The sequence below is a fragment of the Zootoca vivipara genome, chromosome 11, assembly GCF_965207765.1.
Source record: "Zootoca vivipara chromosome 11, rZooViv2.hap1.1, whole genome shotgun sequence".
Taxonomy (NCBI): domain Eukaryota; kingdom Metazoa; phylum Chordata; class Lepidosauria; order Squamata; family Lacertidae; genus Zootoca; species Zootoca vivipara.
This window is the reverse complement of record NC_142594.1, coordinates 39,007,698-39,028,251: the sequence shown is the minus strand read 5'-3', so window position 1 is coordinate 39,028,251 and position 20,554 is coordinate 39,007,698. Positions and strand designations below refer to the sequence as shown.

General features: G+C 41.6%; 1 protein-coding gene across 2 annotated transcripts in view; it reads left to right on the top strand.

Moving 5' to 3' along the window:
* Nucleotides 1-20,554, top strand: part of ODAD2 (outer dynein arm docking complex subunit 2) — an 82,352-nt gene that overhangs the window by 27,700 nt on the left and 34,098 nt on the right. For both annotated transcript variants that reach the window (XM_035130099.3, XM_088653681.1), the window contains exons 11-16: nucleotides 4,959-5,105; nucleotides 5,849-6,058; nucleotides 6,871-7,107; nucleotides 8,387-8,497; nucleotides 9,798-9,952; nucleotides 12,118-12,360. In XM_035130099.3, the coding sequence (XP_034985990.3) occupies nucleotides 4,959-5,105; nucleotides 5,849-6,058; nucleotides 6,871-7,107; nucleotides 8,387-8,497; nucleotides 9,798-9,952; nucleotides 12,118-12,360 (1,103 nt within the window). The remainder of the gene's footprint in view (nucleotides 1-4,958; nucleotides 5,106-5,848; nucleotides 6,059-6,870; nucleotides 7,108-8,386; nucleotides 8,498-9,797; nucleotides 9,953-12,117; nucleotides 12,361-20,554) is intronic.

The following is a 20,554-nucleotide window of genomic DNA, read 5'->3' as shown; positions in this document are numbered from 1 at the left end:
CCATCTGGAACGGATTAATTCACTTTCCATTACTTTCAATGGGAAAGTTCGCTTCAGTTTATGAACGCTGCAGTTTATGAACAGACTTCCGGAAACAATTACACCCATGCTTCGGGTTAAGTACACTTCAGGTTGAGTACTCCGCGGACCCGTCTGGAACGGATTAATCCACTTTCCATTACTTTCAATGGGAAAGTTCGCTTCAGTTTATGAACGCTTCAGTTTAAGTACTCCGCGGACCGTCTGGAACAGATTAATCCACTTTCCATTACTTTCAATGGGAAAGTTCGCTTCAGTTTATGAATGCTTCAGTTTATGAACAGACTTCCGGAACCAATTGTGTTCATAAACCGAGGTACCACTGTGTAGACTTTCAAAAAGTACACTTAACAATATTGCTGTAAAACACTGGGCCACTCTAGGCACCGATCCCTTTTTCCAATGCCCTGATTCTCATTGCTGAAACAAAAGGGAGAGCATATAATTTAATTTTTCTCCAAAGTGGTTTCCTATACATGTTGACTGCATAAACCAGCTTATGGAGAGGTTTTAGATGCATGTGTGCAAGCCCCGGCGGTGGTGGTTCATCTCCTGCTGTGTGTCTGCGAGTTGAGGTTGGAGAAGGGGTTCAGTGATGCCTTCCATCTCCTGCTCCTTCTCTATTCCCAGTTTCCACCCACAGAAGGAACTCTTTAATCACTTAGGTACCATCAGGCTGCAGTTAAAATGTGTAGTGTGCAATTTAGGTACTTCAGAAAGATGAACTTAAGATATCAGTGTTGCTGTTTCTTACAGGTGCGAAACCCAATATGTGTTTGCTATCCGCTGGTGGTTACATCACATAATGGTCAAGTTCTTCAACCATATCAGAACAAGATGAACGATGAAGTGTCCCAATTTATTGCTGCCTGCAGGGCGTTTAGGAGGAACTCACCACACTCTAGAGCAGCCTTCCAGACGTTTTGGACTACACATCGCACATTGATTGGGAGTGATGAGAGTTGTAGTACAAAATGTCTGGAAGGCAGCAGTTTGGGCGAGACTGCTCTACAGTCTTCACTGGAAACCATTGATATGAATGACAGGCACAGTACCTCTGCCAGTCTGCTTCATCTTTCCCATTTCTGCCCTTCTCCTCTTGCCAAGTGCAAATCTTGGCTACCAGCAGTGAGAGACAAGCCACAGTCCAGATTATGTTTAGTCTCCCTCGGTGTACGTTTTGTACGCGTTGCAAGATGAAGAGGTCAGGGAGTCATGTAGCTGAGAGGTATAAGCAATGGCCCAGTACCACCCTATGATTCCAATATGGAAAGAATAGTTCTTTCTGTGTCTTGTGATTATTATTTTTATTCTGTTTTGCTAGCAGAAAACCTGGTAATAGTTTTAATCTGAATTTTACTGCATGCACTCCCTTGTTATTGAGACATACCAGGCCCAACGGTGTCAGTCCTTAATTAGCTCTTAAACAATAGTCATTTTCCACGCGCTACAGACATGTAATGTGAACATTATGGAATCTGTGATTTTTATCATGGTTATGATTTTCCACTGGCCCTGGTTATTTTAATCTGTATGTTTTATTCACTGCCAGGCTATAGCCCAAGAACTCCAGAGGATTCAGGAAATGGGGCAAGGAATTATTCCATAACTCAGTTATACTTGTCCATAACTCATCTCTAACAAGTTGCAGCTTGACCTGTGTTCTGTAAAATAGAATGAAAAGTTGGAGCAGAAAAAGGAACATTTAGAAACGTGCTTGTGTTTTTCTTTGAAACAAAAAACAAAAACCCTGTGCTAAGAACGTACTGGGATACTTACACCTTCATTCCAACAAGCAGTGCAACCACATAATACCTTAGGTTTTCATTTTGTATTGTTTCTCTTTCATATATATATATATATATATATGGTTTTTTAGTTCTTTTTATGGCATGTTTGTAAATCACCTTCAGCCAATAAAAGGATATTTTTAAATAAATAGTATTAGTAATACACCTGCTTAAATAAAAGTTGTGTATAAACTATATAACTTTTCAAATTAAAAAGATGAACTTTGCATCACAGCTTCATTTAATTAGCAATATACTTTGCTGTGACATAGTAAGCTTAGGCCTCATGAAACCTGAGATGTAATCAGAGCATAGTCTTTTAAGAGTCAAACTTCTCAGCTCCTTCGTTAGTTAATTAAGATAACGGCTGCTAAATCTATACTGCTTGATTCCCCCCCAACCCCCCCAAGAGCTCGACAATAGTGCTCTAGATCGCTCACATCTAAAGTCTTGGAAGCCTAGCTTTTAAAATTGTGCTTACAAACTTTAACACATGTTTTTAAGCATGTTCAGTAACAACAGTGCCTTGGAGGATATAATATTAATGGGTGCAAATAGAGGAACATCTCCTTTTTTCTCTTGCATTTTCAAAAGGTGGCAGGTATAGTCAAGCAGATACGACAGCGGTTTGTAATATATTCCCGCATCTATCCATGTGTGCCAGAGTCCTTTTTATAATCTCTCTGTCAAAAGGTCTCCTTTGGTTGACAACAGAGCTCCTTTTGTCCCACAGAGTAGGAATATATGCAGGGAAATGAGACATTCGCTTCTTTTTGGATGTGATCTGTGCAGAAGAGAATGCTCAGAATCGAATTCTACAAGAGCCATATGGACTCCAAGGAGCCTGTGGAGTTTGTGAACCAGACCCATTGTGCTAACCAAGTGAGAAATTTCTATAAGGAGTAACAGAGACATCTTTTCCATTATTTCCCCTTACTTTGGCTTACTCACAAGAAAAGTCATTAGGCAGACAAAGTTTCATATTTGTAATTGTTTTGTATTAACTACGGTAATGTATGCGGTTTGGTATTCACCTCTCTACATTTTTTTGCATTGTGTAATACTGTAATTGTTATTGTTCCTTTAAACCCACTGAGTTAAATGGGCTATTTCTTATATCTTCAGAAAGATGGCTTTCTTTATTTACAGCTGTCATTTGCCTTGATGCTGAAATTCAGCTGCCGCCCAGAGATTGGTTAGAAAACATTTTCTCTGTGAGCATGGTACACATTCTTTTTAGAATTCATATTATATTTTCATTTAAATTTGTGGATATTTATGCTGAACCATCCTATAAGAAGGGCTAGACTTTCTGAAATGAAATCTGCCTTTAATTTAAAGCTTTAAATGTGATTGTTGCAATGCCAGTAGAATTTATTTTGCATCCAACATACTGTATCCGATTTCAAAGGCTGTAACAACATGATGCAGCTTTTGTGTACACTTAATAGAAAACTAACCATTTCCATGTTTGTTAAGACTTGTCCTTGAAAGCGTTCTGTAAGAACTACTAGACAGAAAAAAATAATTGTTGTGGCAACCAGTAGTAATGGTTATGCTATAGAACTAATGTGTCAGAGCATATGAAAAATATTTTATTGCGGTTTTGCTTTTTTTAAAAAACTATATTAAACTGTGTAAGCAATCCTGAAAGGCAGAGAGAAAAAAAGATTTTTTTTTACTTGAGATTTATTGTGAGTGAATAAATACTTGTTTTAGTATTTTTGCAAAGAATGGAGTGACAGATCCACCACCCAATCCAATGCCACAGCAAAAAGTTTTTTTAGGGGGGCGGTTTCTTTGCTGCAACAGCTCCAGGCTACTTCTACTGAGAGCACCTAGAATCAAATCTTTCTTGGAACTGTTGGGGCTCCAAAGCGCCCAATGTCACACTGAAACACCTCATTTCGGGGCTTTCTGCTGGCAGTACTCTCCACCAGCAGAGGCCAGCTTAGAGATGTCTGCATGTTATTTTACCTGCCGCTCCACTGTCAAGATGGGGTGGGATTAGAATTGCATCCTTATTGAATCATCGTCACTCCTCATCACTTTTAATTTGTATACCGTCTTTCTGTCTTACAATACCCAAGGCGGCTTACAAGCTGAAGAAACAAAGAATGTACACCTTATAACAATCTAATGCAATGCAAAAATGGGATAATAAAATATAACTTTAAAATAAGCAACCTACATCAAATAAAGTAACATTCATTAGAATAGTACAGAATAATATTAAATACCAGCATATAAAAAATTAAACAGAAATCCACTTTTAACAACTACAATAAATAATTTCTAAACTACAATCAATAAAACAACGACCACTTGTCCTGTTAGCTAGGGATAATGGGAGTTGTAGTCCCAAAACATCTGGAGGACCGAGTTTGCCTATGCCTGATCTAGTCCAACCAGTGTTATAAACTGAGATATGAAAACTAGGAGCTAAATCGCACCTTAAACCTAGGTTATGGGCGCAACAACAGAATGTCTAGGTGTGCTTTTTTATAACAACAATACCAAGCTGAAAATGAATGAACTTCAGCTAAAATATTATGTTCATTTTTCACATGGTCCAGTCCTTCCCCTGCCCACCCCTCTAATATTCTTAAGAGGGTCTCTTAAGGGTCTTCCTAACTGGAAGTGGGGAGGCAGAAAAAGGTCCTCCTTTCCTTTTATTCTGCCGTTTTCTCGCACTAATGAAATTCCCTGTCGCAAAATGCGCCTAGAACAATGGGAGTTTTGAACACTGAGTCCAACTCTCTGCAGTGCAGGAATATCAACTATAGCATCCATTACATATAGGCATCGAACCTCTGCTTAAAAACCTCCAAAGAAGGAGACTCCACCACCTTCTGAGGGAGTTCATTCCACCATCGAACAGCTCTTGCCATCAGAAAGTTCTTCCTCGTGTTTAGTCGAAATCTCCTTTCTTGTAACTTGAATCCATTGGTTTGGGTCCTACCCTACAAGCTTGCTCCATCTTCCATGTGACGGCCCTTGAGATAAATGAAGGTGGCTATCATATCGTTTCTCAATCTCCTCTTTTCCAGGCTAAACATATCCAACTCCCTCAACTGTATAGTACAAAGTTGTATTTCATTGTACATTTTAAATGTCTCTGTTTTGTAGGCTGGCAACCAGACAGCTACTGTAATTGCATTGTGTTCAATGAGAGATTTCAACTTGTCTCAAGAAACTTGTCAGTTGGCAATCAGAGATGTTGGCGGCCTTGAAGTGCTGATTAATTTGCTTGATACCGAAGAAATCAAATGTAAGGTGAGTTAAATTGTCAGATTGAATTGTGCTTTATATGGATTCTAAAAGCTGTCATCCAGCAATTGTATATTTACTTCCAGGACAGATACTTCCCAATTAGCACTGGGTCTCTTACTCCTTAATGCAACTACAGCTTAGTATTGTCCGTAATATAATACAAAAATAAAATGACTCAGAACTTCAGAGCCGTTCTCAGTCTCCCTCAAAATTATTTCTACCGTTTATGAAGTTGCTGTCCTTTCAAAATGAAAAGTAAGAAACTGGGATGTTAACCACACAGTTAACCGTAGCTTAGCTCAGCTGAAACTCAAAAAAAGATGGTGGAATGGTAGGTTTCTGTTGTATAGACATCTTCCTTTCAGCAATGTAAGACTGCTAAGGCACTTGTTTAGTGAGTGTTCATTCTGGTTTTGTTTGCAGCAAGGTTAGATGACATTGTGTCAAAGGAAGTGTTATCCCACACTTTCTAGTGCCTTTTCCCTGCCACTTTCCTTATCATGAGTCAGAAGGCAGTTCCCGCTAAGCCCTGCTTTCCCCATCCACTCTGGGGACAATCTCGTAAGAGAGCAGTCTCCCTATCCCACATGATTTTACCTTCTTTGCATTCAGTTGTCTACCTCCCGCATCACGACATTCTACATCAAGATGTAGAACAGTCTGTACAGTATTTTAGCATATGTTACTTGAATAATCAAACTCTATATCCACGTTAAACAATCTTGTGTAATTTCTTCTCTGATTAGATTGGCTCGTTAAAAATCCTGAAGGAAATTAGCCAAAATCCACAAATCAGACGTACAATTGCTGATCTTGGAGGATTACAGATCATGGTTAAGATACTTGATTCTCTAGACCAAGATCTGAAATGTTTGGCAGCTGAAACCATAGCTAATGTGGCCAGATTCAAGAGGGCCCGGAGAACAGTCCGGCAGCATGGTGGAATCAAGAGACTCGTAAGTAGACCTGATAAACAATAATCAATCTTGGCATCACAGTTTTCATCTTCACTTTATCTTCTTTTGTTATTTTGATAACGGGTAGGCATTTCTGCGACATCATCTTTGCTTCAGTTGCTCCAATCCAGAAATCACTTAATGTTGTGGTAGCTTCTATTCCTTTGCACATGCCAATGCTTTCGTTGGAAAGTTTATAGTATAACTTCTAACCTGCCTTATTTAAAGAAAAAAAATACTCAAGGCAGTGTCTTCAGTAAACACTCTGAAACAACACACTAAAATTATAATCACAGCATGATTTCAAAATTCTAAAATAAAAAACCAATTTAAACTAACAGGAAAGGATGGCCAGATTTTATATATGGTACATAAGTTCAAATGTACCAATGAATGTCAAATGCCTTATAAGATAAAGTTATCATTATTTGCACCACAAAGCTAAGATATGGGCAAAGTTTCTTAGGGAAGGAATTCCAGAGGCTTGGACTAAACATTTTAAAGGCCATGCTGGCCACAAGGCTGTCACGAAACACATCTCTCAGATGATGCATGCAAAAAAGGTTTTGCCACAGAATCTCAGTAGGCATTCATGTTAGTGGAAGTATGGCAGCCTTCAGATGCTTTGATGTTTTAGACAACTTCTTGAATTGGGCCCAGAAACTAACGTCAGTGTGAGAACAGGTGTAATCTCTTTCCTTCACTCACCTTCAGTACATCAGTTACAGGCAGATACGTCTTATGCACAATGCTGCTCTCTGGTATGGGCACACTACGGTCGTCTTTATTGCTGATCTGTCTTTTTCTATCAGGTTGGGCTATTGAACTGCTCATCAATGGGGTTGTCAAGTCTCACTCCACTCCAGGCAAAAGAGATTGAAGTGGCGCGATGTGGAGCTTTGGCACTCTGGAGCTGTAGCAAAAGTTCCAGGAATAAAGAAGCAATACGTAAAGCTGGAGGCATCCCCCTACTGGCTCAGTTACTGAAGTCTCCCCATTCAAATATGTTAATACCTGTAGTAGGAACTTTGCAAGAGTGTGCATCCGAGGTAAGCATCTGAGCTTTTCTGCTGGTGGAAATAGAGCAGAATCTGAGATCAGGAAAAAGTGTACAAATGCTTTAAAACTGTTGTTTTTTAAGCACTATGATTGATCTTTAACAAATATCCCACAAAATATTGAATCAATTCAGTTAATAAAATAGCTCTTGCCTCAGGTTCATTCAGTAATATTTTTTAACATCTTAATGAATAAAAATGTGACTCCATTGATGGCTACAATTAAACATTACACAATACAAAATGAAAATAGCATCTTTTGCGCCAGTAGTCAAAGGGACACCTTATCTTATATCCTATTCTGAGTTGGACATTTGGTCCACCTAGCTCAGTAGTATCTATGTTAATGACAGCACCTGTCTGGGATTTCAGACAAGACTCTTCTAGCTTTACCTAGAGACTGAGCATTGGACCTTTGGCATGTAAAACATGTGCTCGAACACTGACCTATGGCAAAAGCTCAAATTACAATGAAAAAACCCTTATACTCTTTTGAGTACGCCTGCATTTTTTTATATTTAGCAACAGGCTGTATAACCAAGCAAAAGTCCCCTGTTACCTGTTGATCAAGCACTCTTAACACACCAGTTTCTAGATCCATCTTCCCTTCTAAGAAGCACCATTCCAGTGCTGAACAGGTAGATTGATGTTACTTGCTTGCAGTGACAGAATAATTCATCTGCAACAAAAGTCAAGTACTTGTCTTACTGGTTTAAATGGGAGTGCTAAACAGCATACTGAAATGTATCTCATTGACCGTAATAAAATGACTTGACTTGAGTGAGACTTAAAAGTACTTAATCTTGGAAGCATGTCCAAGGTTTGAAATACCGTACTGAAGTAGTTTCTTATAGTTTTTAATCTTAATTATTTGTTTCCTTCTACAACAAATGTTAAGATCAAACAATGAGAAAACAGTGTTTAACATTTTTATCTAGAGAAGCAGAACCTAGAATTATAATATCACAGGACAAATTATCTTTTGTTTATGAAGCTTAGGATCTTTGCTACAGAACTATGTGGTGGATTGTTCTAATTGGAGTCTCAGGACCACTTAGTATCTTGGTATATTTATGCCCAAGGTGTGTGCTGCCATACTTGAAACAACAATTTTATTGTAAACAGCTAGAGAGCATTCCCTGTAAAGGTTCTGCATAAATATGGTTTGGGTCATCAAGGTTCTACTATTTTGTTTTGCATTTTGAATATGTAATAGCAATTTATCTGTTATTACATCTCTTAACTTAATTCATAAAACTTGCCTTTGTAGCCAAGCTACAGACTCGCGATTAAAAATGAGAAGATGATAGAGAATCTTGTGAAAAATCTGAACAGTGACAAGGAAGAGCTTCAAATGCATTGTGCCAGTGCTATTTTTAAGGTAAGGGATACTTCCAGATCAGTTGAGGTTTCCTGCATATTATTTCTTCTAGTAATATTGCACAGGTCAGGCAGTTCTGTGGAAAGCAAGTTGTATCCTCCTACCCTACCAAGAGGCCTGAAAAACTGCATAGTTAACATGAGTTTATAAGCATGATCGTGGTGAAGTAGGCACACGAGTACTTCAACTAGAGCAAATATCCTTTATTAGGCATATCAAACCACACATTATCACATAAAATTTGTGTACAAGTTATACAAAATACAAGCTCAGTTGAGCAAGGCTTATCCCAGTCAGTTCCTTAACTCCAGGAAGAAAATAAATAAATATATATAAATACTACAACCCAGCACTGCCGCATCACCTACCAATTAAGGAGCACTAACTCTCTTTGTAATGGCCCAGCCTTTCTGCATGGACAGCACTCAAAAATTCAGCTACGGCTGTAGTAATTTGATCATCCCTGTCCGATAGTAGGATAGGACCTGAACAGTTGGTAGCTTAGGTTACAAAGTCATCCGAACCCCCTTTGTGCCAGGCTGGGGCAGGGTTGGCTGGTGTGGAGCTTCCCTTTCTGTCTACCTGACGTGCAGACTGGCAGAGGTAAACATGTCAAACATGCCGGCAGAAGTGCTGAAATGGGACTTTTTGGCAGGAGAGAGGGGCAGGACTGAGCTGTTGGTTGCTGTGGTAGCCCTGCTACTGTCACATGACGCCATCGGGTTCGATTCAGCCCCAGCTGCTGCACCAGTTCCAAACGCGCGCAACAACCAGCCAGCCTCCCATCCTGTCCTCTGCGTGCAGCAGGACTGGGGTTCCACTGCCATGTAAAAACCCTCTAAGGGGTGGGGGTGGGGTGGGGAATTGTTCCCTAATCTGGGACCCTGACGTTTAATGTGTTCAACCTGATTGAAGATCCTGAAATCCTGCTCCATAAAGTGTCTGCTTTAAAGGGGATTCCTCATTGACTTTGTTATCGGAGACAGATCCATAATGGATGCAGGCGCCACCTGTAACAATGAAGTTAGTGGAGAAGTCTTCTGGCACAGGAGCAGCATATTCACACTGGAGTGCAAATGAAGCTTTTGACTGGGAAAGGCTTTTGCCGTGCTTGTGAAGCTGTTGATTACATACTCGACTAGAGACAAGGCCAAATGTCCCCAAGTTCCATTTAACTTATTATGACTTGAGCATGCCGCTTTGCTCTGGATTGTTCTCATTACTTTCATTGTGTAAGCCTGTTTTATAGGCCTCCGCTATGTATGCTTCTACTTTTTCTGGCTTTCCCCCCTTTACATAGTGTGCTGAAGACCAGGAAACACGTGAGCTCGTTAGGCAGCACGGAGGCCTAAAACCTCTTGCTACATTGCTTGGGAATTCTGGAAATAAAGAACTTCTGGCAGCAATGACTGGAGCAATCTGGAAATGTGCAATCAGCAAAGAAAATGTGACAAAGTATGGATAACATTTTCACATTGTCAGCTATATATATTTAGCATCTTTTCATGTAGTGACAAAGCAAACATCCAAGGAAGAGAGATTTAACAGCTGTGCGCATGATTAAAAGTCAACTTTTAGATGTTGCAAATGTGCATTCGTGTTCCGAGGTGTACCCTGACTGTCTTGCGCCCTTGGCAAGAAGCTGTATTGGCACACACACACACACACACCTCAAAAAGCCTTGCACCCTTGGCAAGGTGTATCAGCACCTCTAAAGCTGGGAGAGACCATAGACAAGAAACTCAAAAAGATTGCTTTTCGTTGCCTTTCATGCTCTACCAGTGACTTCCTCTGCTTTGCTCCACCCACCCCCTGCCTCCACTTCTGTCAGTCAGCCTGCCTGCCTGCCTTTCTGCTTGCTGCTTTTCCTTCTGCCTCCTTCCTCCATCCCTTCCTTTATTCTCCCCCTGCAACTCATGCCCACTCTCTCTGCTTTTCTTGCCTCCGAACCCCTCTGCGTGCTCCAGTCACCACCCACCAACTAGGGAGGGCCTCCACCAAGGTGCCCAGGGGAGCCTGCATGCCTTGCCTGGCTGCCCGGAACAGCAGAGCAGCGATCCTATTATGTTAAGAGGTGCTGCTAGCTCTCATGAATATAGACATGTATTTTAAATAATTATGACAGTGATTTTTGTATTTTATTTAAGGATATTTTTAGCATCCTCTTTTGGTCCTGTCAGGGGTTCTTGCGACTACTCTAGAGTAACGACGCTCCACATGCTTGTCTTTAAACAGTTTTTATTAGTGCAGTCTGGTTACAGTGAGACAGGTGTGTAAAAACATGTCTGCTCATTCCGATGCAGAATCCGGCACTGCCCCCCCCCACGTGATCTTCTCCAACATAGGAGTCTTGGGACAGTGAATCTCCTCCCTTTCTTTCTCCTGCGTAATTCCAGAACCGGAGGAAAGGGTCTACGCTCCATGCTTTCCTTTCCCCCATTCTCTCCCTCCCTTGCCTCCATCCTGTGTAGCCAGGGCTCTCCCATGCTGCTGGAGCCCTGGCTCTCTCTCTCCACTTCCTGACTGGCCTCCTCAGAGCCCTGGCTTCCATCACTGATTGGGGAGGAGCTACTTCTGATGCAAGGGGGAGGTTCTCTGTACTTTCTTCCCCTTACAGGTCCCATGGCAGAGTACAAGAGCAAGTAAAAAAAAAAGCCAACCCATCCTGAAAACTGCCATCTTAAAGAGGCCACCCATGGAGCCACCCAGCCACTCATTACTATTTATTAAATTTGTATATTGCCCTGTGCCCACAGGTCCTTAATTGCAGCAGTGCACTAATAATACTGGCCAAAATGACAGGTGCCAGTTCTAGAGAGAGAGGTTTCCATATTTGTAGTGCCACCATACGGCATGCCCTATCCCATGTACCTCCTCTGGAGATGGGAGAACCTTCTGTTATATCTGTATTATATATACTGCAGCTTCAAATCTCTTTAAGAACTAATTCAAGGTTTGTGAGAACTAGAAAAGGCTAAGGAATTTCTACTGGAGTTTTCAACACCTTCATCAAACTCAACAGTTCCCTGTGGTTTTGAAGTTAACAATTACAGCTAAACTGATTTCGAATTAACATACTGGCCTGAATATAAGCCTCACTTTCCCCCATAGCTGCCAAGTTATCCCTTTTTTAAAGGGATTTTCCCTTATGCTGAATAGGCTTCCTCGCGAGAAAAGGGAAAACTTGGCAGCTATGCTTTCCCCCCCAATTCCGACTGTGAAAAGTTAAAGTGCGGCTTAAGTTCGTGACCTTACAAAAATAGGCTTTTACGATCCTGCTGCTGAAACAGACATACGGTAAAACAGAACAGGTGTGTGTTCCTGCAGAATTTTAAGGGAATGGCTTATATTTAGGTATTGTATTTTTCTTTCTCTCCCCCTCCCCTTGAATTTTAAAGGTGCGGCTTATATTCAGGCCAATACGGTACTTTAAACGTGTAGTGCAGATATGCCCTTAAAGCCTAATACATGCACAATGTAACGCCAATGCTTTTTAAAGAGTTCTTGAAATATTGTGTCCAATTTGTGATTTCGGGAGAATTAGCTCCATAAATGTTTTCAGGATATATTGTTCTGGTGAAGTTAATTCTGATATTTTATTTTACTTTATTTTCTTTTAGATTCCGGGAGTACAAAGCTATAGAAACGTTGGTTGGCCTACTAACAGATCAGCCAGAAGAAGTCCTTGTGAATGTTGTTGGAGCACTAGGTGAATGTTGCCAAGAACAAGCAAATCGGAGCATTATCCGCAGATGTGGTGGAATCCCATCCCTTGTTGCTTTACTCACTGGAACCAATCAGGCTCTCCTCGTAAATGTCAACAAAGCAGTGGGATCGTGTGCAACAGAACCTGAAAATATGATGTAAGTTGTTGTTGTTGTTGTTGTTGTTGTTGTTGTTGTTCATTAAATTTATATACCACCCTTCATCTGAAGATCTCAGGGCGGTTCCCAAGATAAGAACACAGGATAAAAGCACAAAAATAAATGGTTTAAACAAAAACAAAATGAAGCAACAACTCCCCTCTTCCACAAACACATCTAAAAGACTGTAGAATATTAATCATCCAAAGGCGTGGTTGAGGAGGATTGTTTTTGCCTGGAGCCTAAAGATGCATAATGAAAGCACCAAACAAGGAAAAGTTCCTCGTTGGTTTTTTTTAAACAAAATGTTGTGCATACATTGGAACAGAGTCACCGAGTTGTGCCCAACAGGGGGTTAGTGTGTGTGTGTGTGTGTGTGAGTGAGTGAGAGAGAGAGAGAGAGAGAGAGAGAGAGAGAGAGAGAGAGATACGTCATGTGCATCACATCATGCGACTGTCACAGGCACTATGCAGCATCTTCCAAGGCGGTTGAACACAGTGGGCAAAGGGAGGAGGGAGGTGAGCAGGCAAGGAAGGACTCAGCCTCTTCTGCCCCCCTCAAGATTGGAGGGGCTCAGCCCCAGCCCAGCAGACTAGGGGGGGGTGAAGATGCCTCAGCCCTATAGAGCTGGCACCTATGCGTTGGAATATCCTGATTTATCATATTTATTACAGAACTAGCTGACCCGGCCACGCGTTCACGCGTTGCTGTGGTTCTTTCCTGTGATCCCCCACCCACCTTGTCACGATCCATGATGTATCCTGCCCCTCCTCCCTCCACCCCGGCTCATCCCTGTGTTTCGGTAGGATACCCTTCCCTCTGTTGTCCCTGGGGAGTGTTGGCCCCTCCCCCCTGTATCTCCATACCTTGGTCCCCACCCTTGAAAAGGAACTGTTAGGTTCTGGGTTCTATTTCCCAGCATGCACTTTTGTCTGAACCCTCTGTTGTTCCTGGGGAGTGTTGGCCCCTACCCCTGGTATCTTCCTACATTGGTCCCCATCCTTGGAGAAGGAGTTTCTGGGTTCCATTTCCCAGTATTTACTTTTGTCTGAGCCCTCTGTTGTCCCCCCCCCTGTATCTCCATACATTGGCCCCTGCGCACGCATCGTGAACATTTCTATATGTTTAGATTAAGGATCGGGGGTGATGATGTGCCCTGGGACCCAGAGAACTACTTAAAGAATCCCAACCCGGGGAGGGGGGGTCAAATAGCGAAGCCCCACAGCCCTGTAGCAACAGACAGGCCCAGACAGAAGAAGGGGGATCATATGGGCCACTTGGTGCGGGCCTCCGAATCCAAAGCGGGCCTCGGTCAGCATATTCACAATCAGTAAAATGAAAAAAGTAACAAAAGGGTTAAAAACAGGGACACATTATCTTATCTACCTGGGCCGGGCCTCTGTCTGGCCCTGCAAGGGCCTGGCAACAGAAGGTGCGTTCTGAAGTACCAGAGTTGTTCAGTTCCATAAAAAAACCCAGGAAGTGGCAAGGGGAAGGTAGGGAATTGTAAATGGGGTGGGGGGTGTGCACTGCAAATATCTGAGGACTTAAACTGGGGAGAGAAAGTGAATGGTTGTTTTTTTAATTAAAAAAAAAGACACAGAGGCTTACAATCAGTTGTTTCTCCTAAAATAAGACATACCCATAAAATAAGTCATATTTATTTTTGTCTTGTGGATTTTTTGGGGGTAGTGGTGCTAAATTGTAAAGTAAAAAACCCCTTGCAGTGTAGGGGCCTACATAAATTGAAGGCCGTGCTGCGGTCTGTGGCAACCCCCCCCCCAAGACAGGCCCCGACCTCCACTTGGCAATGTTGGTTCTTTGGTGGGTTTTTTTTTGGGTGGGGGTAGTGTTGCTAAATGGTAAAGTAAAACCCCTTGCCATGCAGGGGCCTACATAAATTGAAGGCCGTGCTGCGGTCTGTGGCAACCCCCCCCCCAGGCAGGCCCCGACCTCCACTTGGCAATGTTGGTTCTTTGGTGGTTTTTTTGGGGGGGGGTAGTGTTGCTAAATGGTAAAGTAAAACCCCTTGCTGTGCCCCCAAGTGCGTTGCTGTGGGTTATCCCCCTCCCCGGGCCTAGTGGAGGCCTGGCAGCCTGTCAGGGGCCTAAAACAAAGGCCTAGATAAAATGGCTGCCTTGGTGTGTTTCAGTTGCTTGGTTGATGATGATGTCATTCGGTTTGTGGGTGTGGCTTAGATTTCTCAGGAAGGGAGGGGTGTACTGTGGGAGGAATTCCACTTGAGGGCGCTGTTTGACTTGGTGGAAAAGCAGGTCTGTACCTGGGCAGGTGTGCGATTTGAGGGATTTTTGCCCCCCAACAACGCTCTAGGAGTGGCCTGGATCGTTGTGTCAAAATTTCAGGACGATCGGTCAAGCGGTTACGGAGAAAAGTGGCAAACGGGATTTCATGATTTTTACATTTATATATATATATATAGATTAAAATACCATAATTGGCTGTGAATGAGGCTCCAGTTGTTCAACAATATAGATTCTTTTTTGTGAAGTCAGTAATGGACATGAAATATACTTACAAATATTAAAAGCATAGAAGATGTAATATAGTATTTGTAATATTTGGCCAAAATCAAAACAACAACCCAGTGGAATAAAAAAAAAGTTGTTGTTTAAATGGAACTCCTAGATGTCATATTACAAACTGCTTTGTAAACTCTCAATGGATCACATGGAAGAAAGGAGGCAACAGCTGTTCTGAGCTGTAAATCACATTTGATGAATCTTTGGATCTTTGGCCCCTGTGTCCAAACATGCAGTAATGTAACATGGAAGCCAGATTACGTAGAGAGAGGCTCTTTTATTGGGAAGGTAATTTTTCTGAGCTTCGATAGTCCACTTTGTAAATCAGAAGAATTCACTTGCATTCTAATAGTATTTTATATATACACCCTCACCCACACACATTGTACAAAGATATGCAGGAGAACTAAATAATAGTATCTGATATTAAGATAAATATCAGTACCTTCCAAGGTTTGGAAAATTCAAGCCCGATAAGCCTACAAAGCTACCTTATAGTGGCTTAGACCACTGGTCCATTTAGTGTAGTACAATCTTCTTCAGTAAGCAGCAGCTTTCCAAAGTCCATTTCACCTGAAGATGCCAGAATTTACTGCCTCCAAGCCATATCCTCTACCACCAAGCAGTGGCCTCTGCCCAGGTAATATCTGAATCCTAGCCACCTAAAACTGGACTATAAATTTCTGTTTTGAGGTGCTTTTGGGTGAAGTATGTTTGCCAACTTTTCTGCACATCTAGGCTTGAAAAAATAATTTGCATACTTGGAGCTCTAAGAGTGCTTTCCTGAAGTGCTATTTAAACTGAATATTTCAGTAGCTGTACGTGGAAACTAAACAAATACCAAACTAATTTTTCTTCCCCCCACCCCCCTGCATTGCACACTGTGATCATGAACTGAAGAGGGCTGGCATTTTATAAAGAGAACTGTTGATATTTGACTTGCATAATGTAAAGCTTGTACAGTTTGAGGCTCCAGCATTAAAATTTCATGAGAAATGTTCCAGTAAAATGTTCAGGTCGGCCTTTGCTTTTACTCTATATGAGGAAAGTCACAGTTCTCTGCTTATATATCAACAAGGTTGCAAGGAGATAGCTATCTTCTGCTCCTCCTGTTCTGTTGTGCCTAAATCACTTGATATTCACGGAGCGGTGCAGTGATTCTGATCGCCTGAAAGGGGCATTTGTTTCCATGCTTTGGCTGTCACCCAGTGGCAAGATAGTGCAGAAGTGTAAACATGCCATATGTACATGAACAGGGCTAGTCAAGTGGTAGAAAGGGGTGCATAGTTTGAATCACTTGCACGTTGTGTCTCACAAAGAATTGTAGATGATCGTATATGATTACTTTTTTTAATTAACCTAATAGAGGCAGTACCATAAATCAGCAAATAAATCCAAACAACCGATTGGCAGAAGTAAAACCCCAGGACTGTTCTGCTGCTCAGAGCCTATTGCTCTTCTATCCAGTATGGACAGCTTCATGCTGAAATGTAATCAACAAAAGAATCCAAATCAACCCAAATTGATGCCTAAAATTGTGGTCTTTCAAAGCTCGGCCTGTTTAAGAGGAAGGAAATCTGCTGATAGTTTGGGCAAAAATAAAACTTGGGCCATTTTTCTCTAACTGAATTATGGTTCTGATCTCTCTTCTTTTCACTACAGGAAGCACCCACTGTATTAGCTTGCAGTCCTGAGCCAGAATTTGCTCTTTTCAATAAAATGCAGGTGCTATGTATTAGAAGATTTGGTTTATGATCGAGAAAATGAATTTCTGAGGAAGAAAAATCAGGAAATTCTATCCCTTTTTGCCAGTGGCTTAAAAGGTGTCCCATTTTTAACATAAACAGGAAGAAAAGTTGCTCAGCCTCAGTACTAACTATGATGCATTAGAAAATGTTAAGGATTTTCAAAAGGTGTTAAAATGTGCACTAATGTTTTTTCTTATTATCTACAGATGTCTTATTTGTACTGTAGATACTGGTAACTTGAAAAGCGAGGGCAATAAAGTCATGTTTCACATTTCAAACTTCAAGTTAAATGGTTGTGCCTCCAAACCTTGCTGTATATTCCCTTCCCAATAACACACAAGTGGAAAGGGGGAATTAATAAGTGCAGCATTCTGTAAGGATTTACCCAGTTTGGAATGCAGTAAACTGGAGTGGAGCAAATTTTCTCTTGTGTCAGTTGACTCAATCATGTGTTTTCAGTATAGTAAGTAACAGCCTGTGCCCTCTGCTGCCCAAAGTTTCAGTGCGAACAGCAAAGGTGAAGTGTGTCACACAGATCACTCAGATTTTTCAAAAGCATGCTATATAGGCCATCCACGGGGTAATGAAACTAGTTCTGCCATAAGTAGTTCTTTGTAGATTAACTTGAATCTGTTCTGGGAAAATCGTTTCCAACTGTAGTTGTGTTAGTGATGTTGGTGATCCTGTACAGTCGTCTTTAATTCTATCGTCCATTTAAATTTCTTGTTAGATTTTTATATTGCCTTTTATTCAACATCAAACCTAACTATTGGTGTTAGGATTTTGAATCTTATGCACTAAAATGAAAGACTTTCTAACCAGCTTGAGCCCCTGATTTACCATACTATTTATCAAAGCCGTTTGTAACCAATTTTTTTGTTTTTGTTTTATGTTTAAAAGAGTTGCATTGTGGTTTTCAAAAAGATGAGATTGTGCTTTGTAAGACTTGGAACCTGTAATCTTACCAAGGAGCACTATAGATATATATAGTCAGTATAACACTGTTTACATTTGTGTATGTGGTCTCAGTTGGCAGGAGATGCAGTCAGACTTCTCAAGAGCCCTGGCATAGAATGGGGTAACAAAAAAGAGAGAGATAGATATAAGAAACAGATGTTGAGGGTGTGTGCATGTGTCTTTGAGTAAGTCTGGGGCTTGTTTATCCTGGAAATATTCAATATCAAATTATTAGAGCACAGAAATGGCTTGCTGTAGAATAAGATTGTTAACATGTAGAAAGAGAGACTTCATTTAGAACTGCTCTCTTGGCAGTAAAACTGATTTAACCCTGGCAATTCAGGAGATCTTCAAATGAGCGCAAATATATATATATATGAGAGAATATGAATTGCTTCTTGGTTAAATAAGCAACTGCCCAAACAATAATCATGGTCTAGCCAATATGTTCCAATATAAATTACACAAGCAATCAATTCTGCTGTGTAGCCAAGATTGGCTTATATACAGCAGTATTTTAAGAAACCATTAGACGTGCTGTGTTGAATCATATCCTGTCAGGGGCGTTTGGATGAGCCTCAGCCACAACTAGTCTGCAGATCACAGCAGAAGGCAAAGTCAAATGGAATAATGACCCAGGACCTCTAGGTAAACATGTGGTGCTGGAAGACTCCCGAGGAGAATTGTGATCGGAATAGATCCAGCTCTTAAGAAGTACAAATGGCAGGTAAGGAGGTCAGATGATTCAGATAGACAAATAGATCAGAAGCAGGCAAACAGCTTGAACAGGATTCCAGGAAGCTGGCAGGCAGGTAGAGAAGCTTACACCCCCCCCCACAGAAAAATCGCCCCATTCCTATTAAATACATTACATCAAATATTTGCTTGTTCAAGATGTTAAAAGGTAAAGGGGCCACTGACCATTAGGTCCAGTCACGGGTGACTCTGGGGTTGCGGCACTCATCTTGCTTTACTGGCCGAGGGAGCCAGCGTACAGCTTCCAGGTCATGACTAAGCCGCTTCTGGCGAACCAGAGCAGCGCACGGAAACATCGTTTACCTTCCTGACGGAGCAGTACCTATTTATCTACTTTGATGTGCTTTCAAACTGCTAGGTGGGCAGGGGCTGGGACCGAACAACGGGAGCTCACCCTGTCGCAGGGATTCAAACCGCCGACCTTCTGATCAGCAAGCCCTAGGCTCTGTGGTTTAGACCACAGCGCCACCTGCATCCCTGTTCAAGATGTTAACTCCTGCCTAATCAGTTGGACATGATATATATGTTCCAAAACAGGAAAAAGCTTGGAGACTCAAACCAGCAGCCCCACAGAAGTAGCAGCTTGGACTTGTGATGCAAACTCTTCCTAGGTTTCCCGAGAGCCTTGCTAAGTAGTCCAAGTTATCAACTATAGTAACAACAGCCAGTCAAGCTGATCAGCAGGAAGCAAATCCTTGCGCATAAGCTTGGCAGCCAACACACAACCACCCCTAAGGCTTCTCAGAGCCTAGTGAGAGAAGCTTTCATGAGACTCACCTTCATGTGGACCCAGTGAGTTGGTTGCCCTTTCCTAATATCCCCTGTGAAGCATGGCCTCAAGCAAGTTCATTTAATTACAGCCTTCTTAACAGACAATTCTCCGGATGCCATAGAAGTGGAAGCCGCCTGCCACTGGAGAGACGATGTCTAGGCTGAAGCAATTTCACCAGAAGCTGTGGAGAGAGCCTCTCAGTCTGTATTGGTCAAAACTTGTTCCTGCCAAAAAGGAAGGCAAGGAGCATTCTACCTCAAAACAATTCCTCCCATCTCTATTTTCCTATGTTTACTATAGCAGGAGAAGTAAAACCGGCATTCTTCCAAGGTTGAAGAGCAGTTCCAGAATTCAGCAGCTCTCTGGGAAGAAGCTTTCTTCCTTCTCTCAACGCCCCCCCCCCCAATACCAGCAAAAGGAACCTTTCAGAGTTTGCAGAGATTTGGAGCAAAAGACATAATTGAGCAATGATTACTGAATGGAGGCTTAACAAAGCACATTTTTCACATGATCCAAAATACTTATTTGAAATTATGTAAAATATACCAGATTATGAATGTTACGCTTTCAATTTATCCTTTTTTTGTTAATATGCTTTGCAAATATATATGATTTTTGTTAAACTGAATAATTTTTTAAAGAAATAAACCAAGCGAGAACGAGAGACAGAGGTGCACGCATGAGCTCTGCAAATGATGACAGAAAGCTAATCCCCAGAATTATCCTGTATCTCCTTGGATTGGCTTCTCCTTTCCGCCAAGCAAACCAAAGAAACATACAAGAATCAAAAAGGCTATCCAATATCTCATTCATGTTAAGGCCACAGAACCAGTTCCAAGTTGGAAGCTCTTCCTAGGAGTGTGTTTTGGTTTTGTGCATTTACTTTTATAAGGTTTCTTTTTTCATTTTATGGCTAATTGACGTAGCCCTGGAGACAAGAGAGCACAGAAGAAGAAGAGTAGTTTGGGTTTGATATCCCACTTTATCACTACCCTAAGGAGTCTCAAAACGGCTAACAATCCTCTTTTCCCTTCCTCCCCCACAACAAACACTCTGTGAGGTGAGTGGGGCTGAGAGACTTCAGAGAAGTGTGACTAGCCCAAGGTCACCCAGCAGCTGCATGTGGAGGAGCAGGGAAGCGAACCCAGTTCACCTTTCAGCGCCATTGCAAGGGAATGCTTTGTCCCCTGATGCTTGTACTGCTATGAGTTAGAAAGGAAGACGAGTTCAAGGCAGTATAATGTTACAGCAGCCATAGCAATGGTGTTAACTGGTATTTTGAAGGCAAGCAGAGTGCCCCGGATGGTGTTTCAAAAGATAATGCTCTTGAATCCACAGTAAAGCATGGATTCACTGGGTGGTCTTGATCCTTTTACTATCATGGTTTGTCAAGCTAAGTTTTCTAACTGTTAATTTGTGA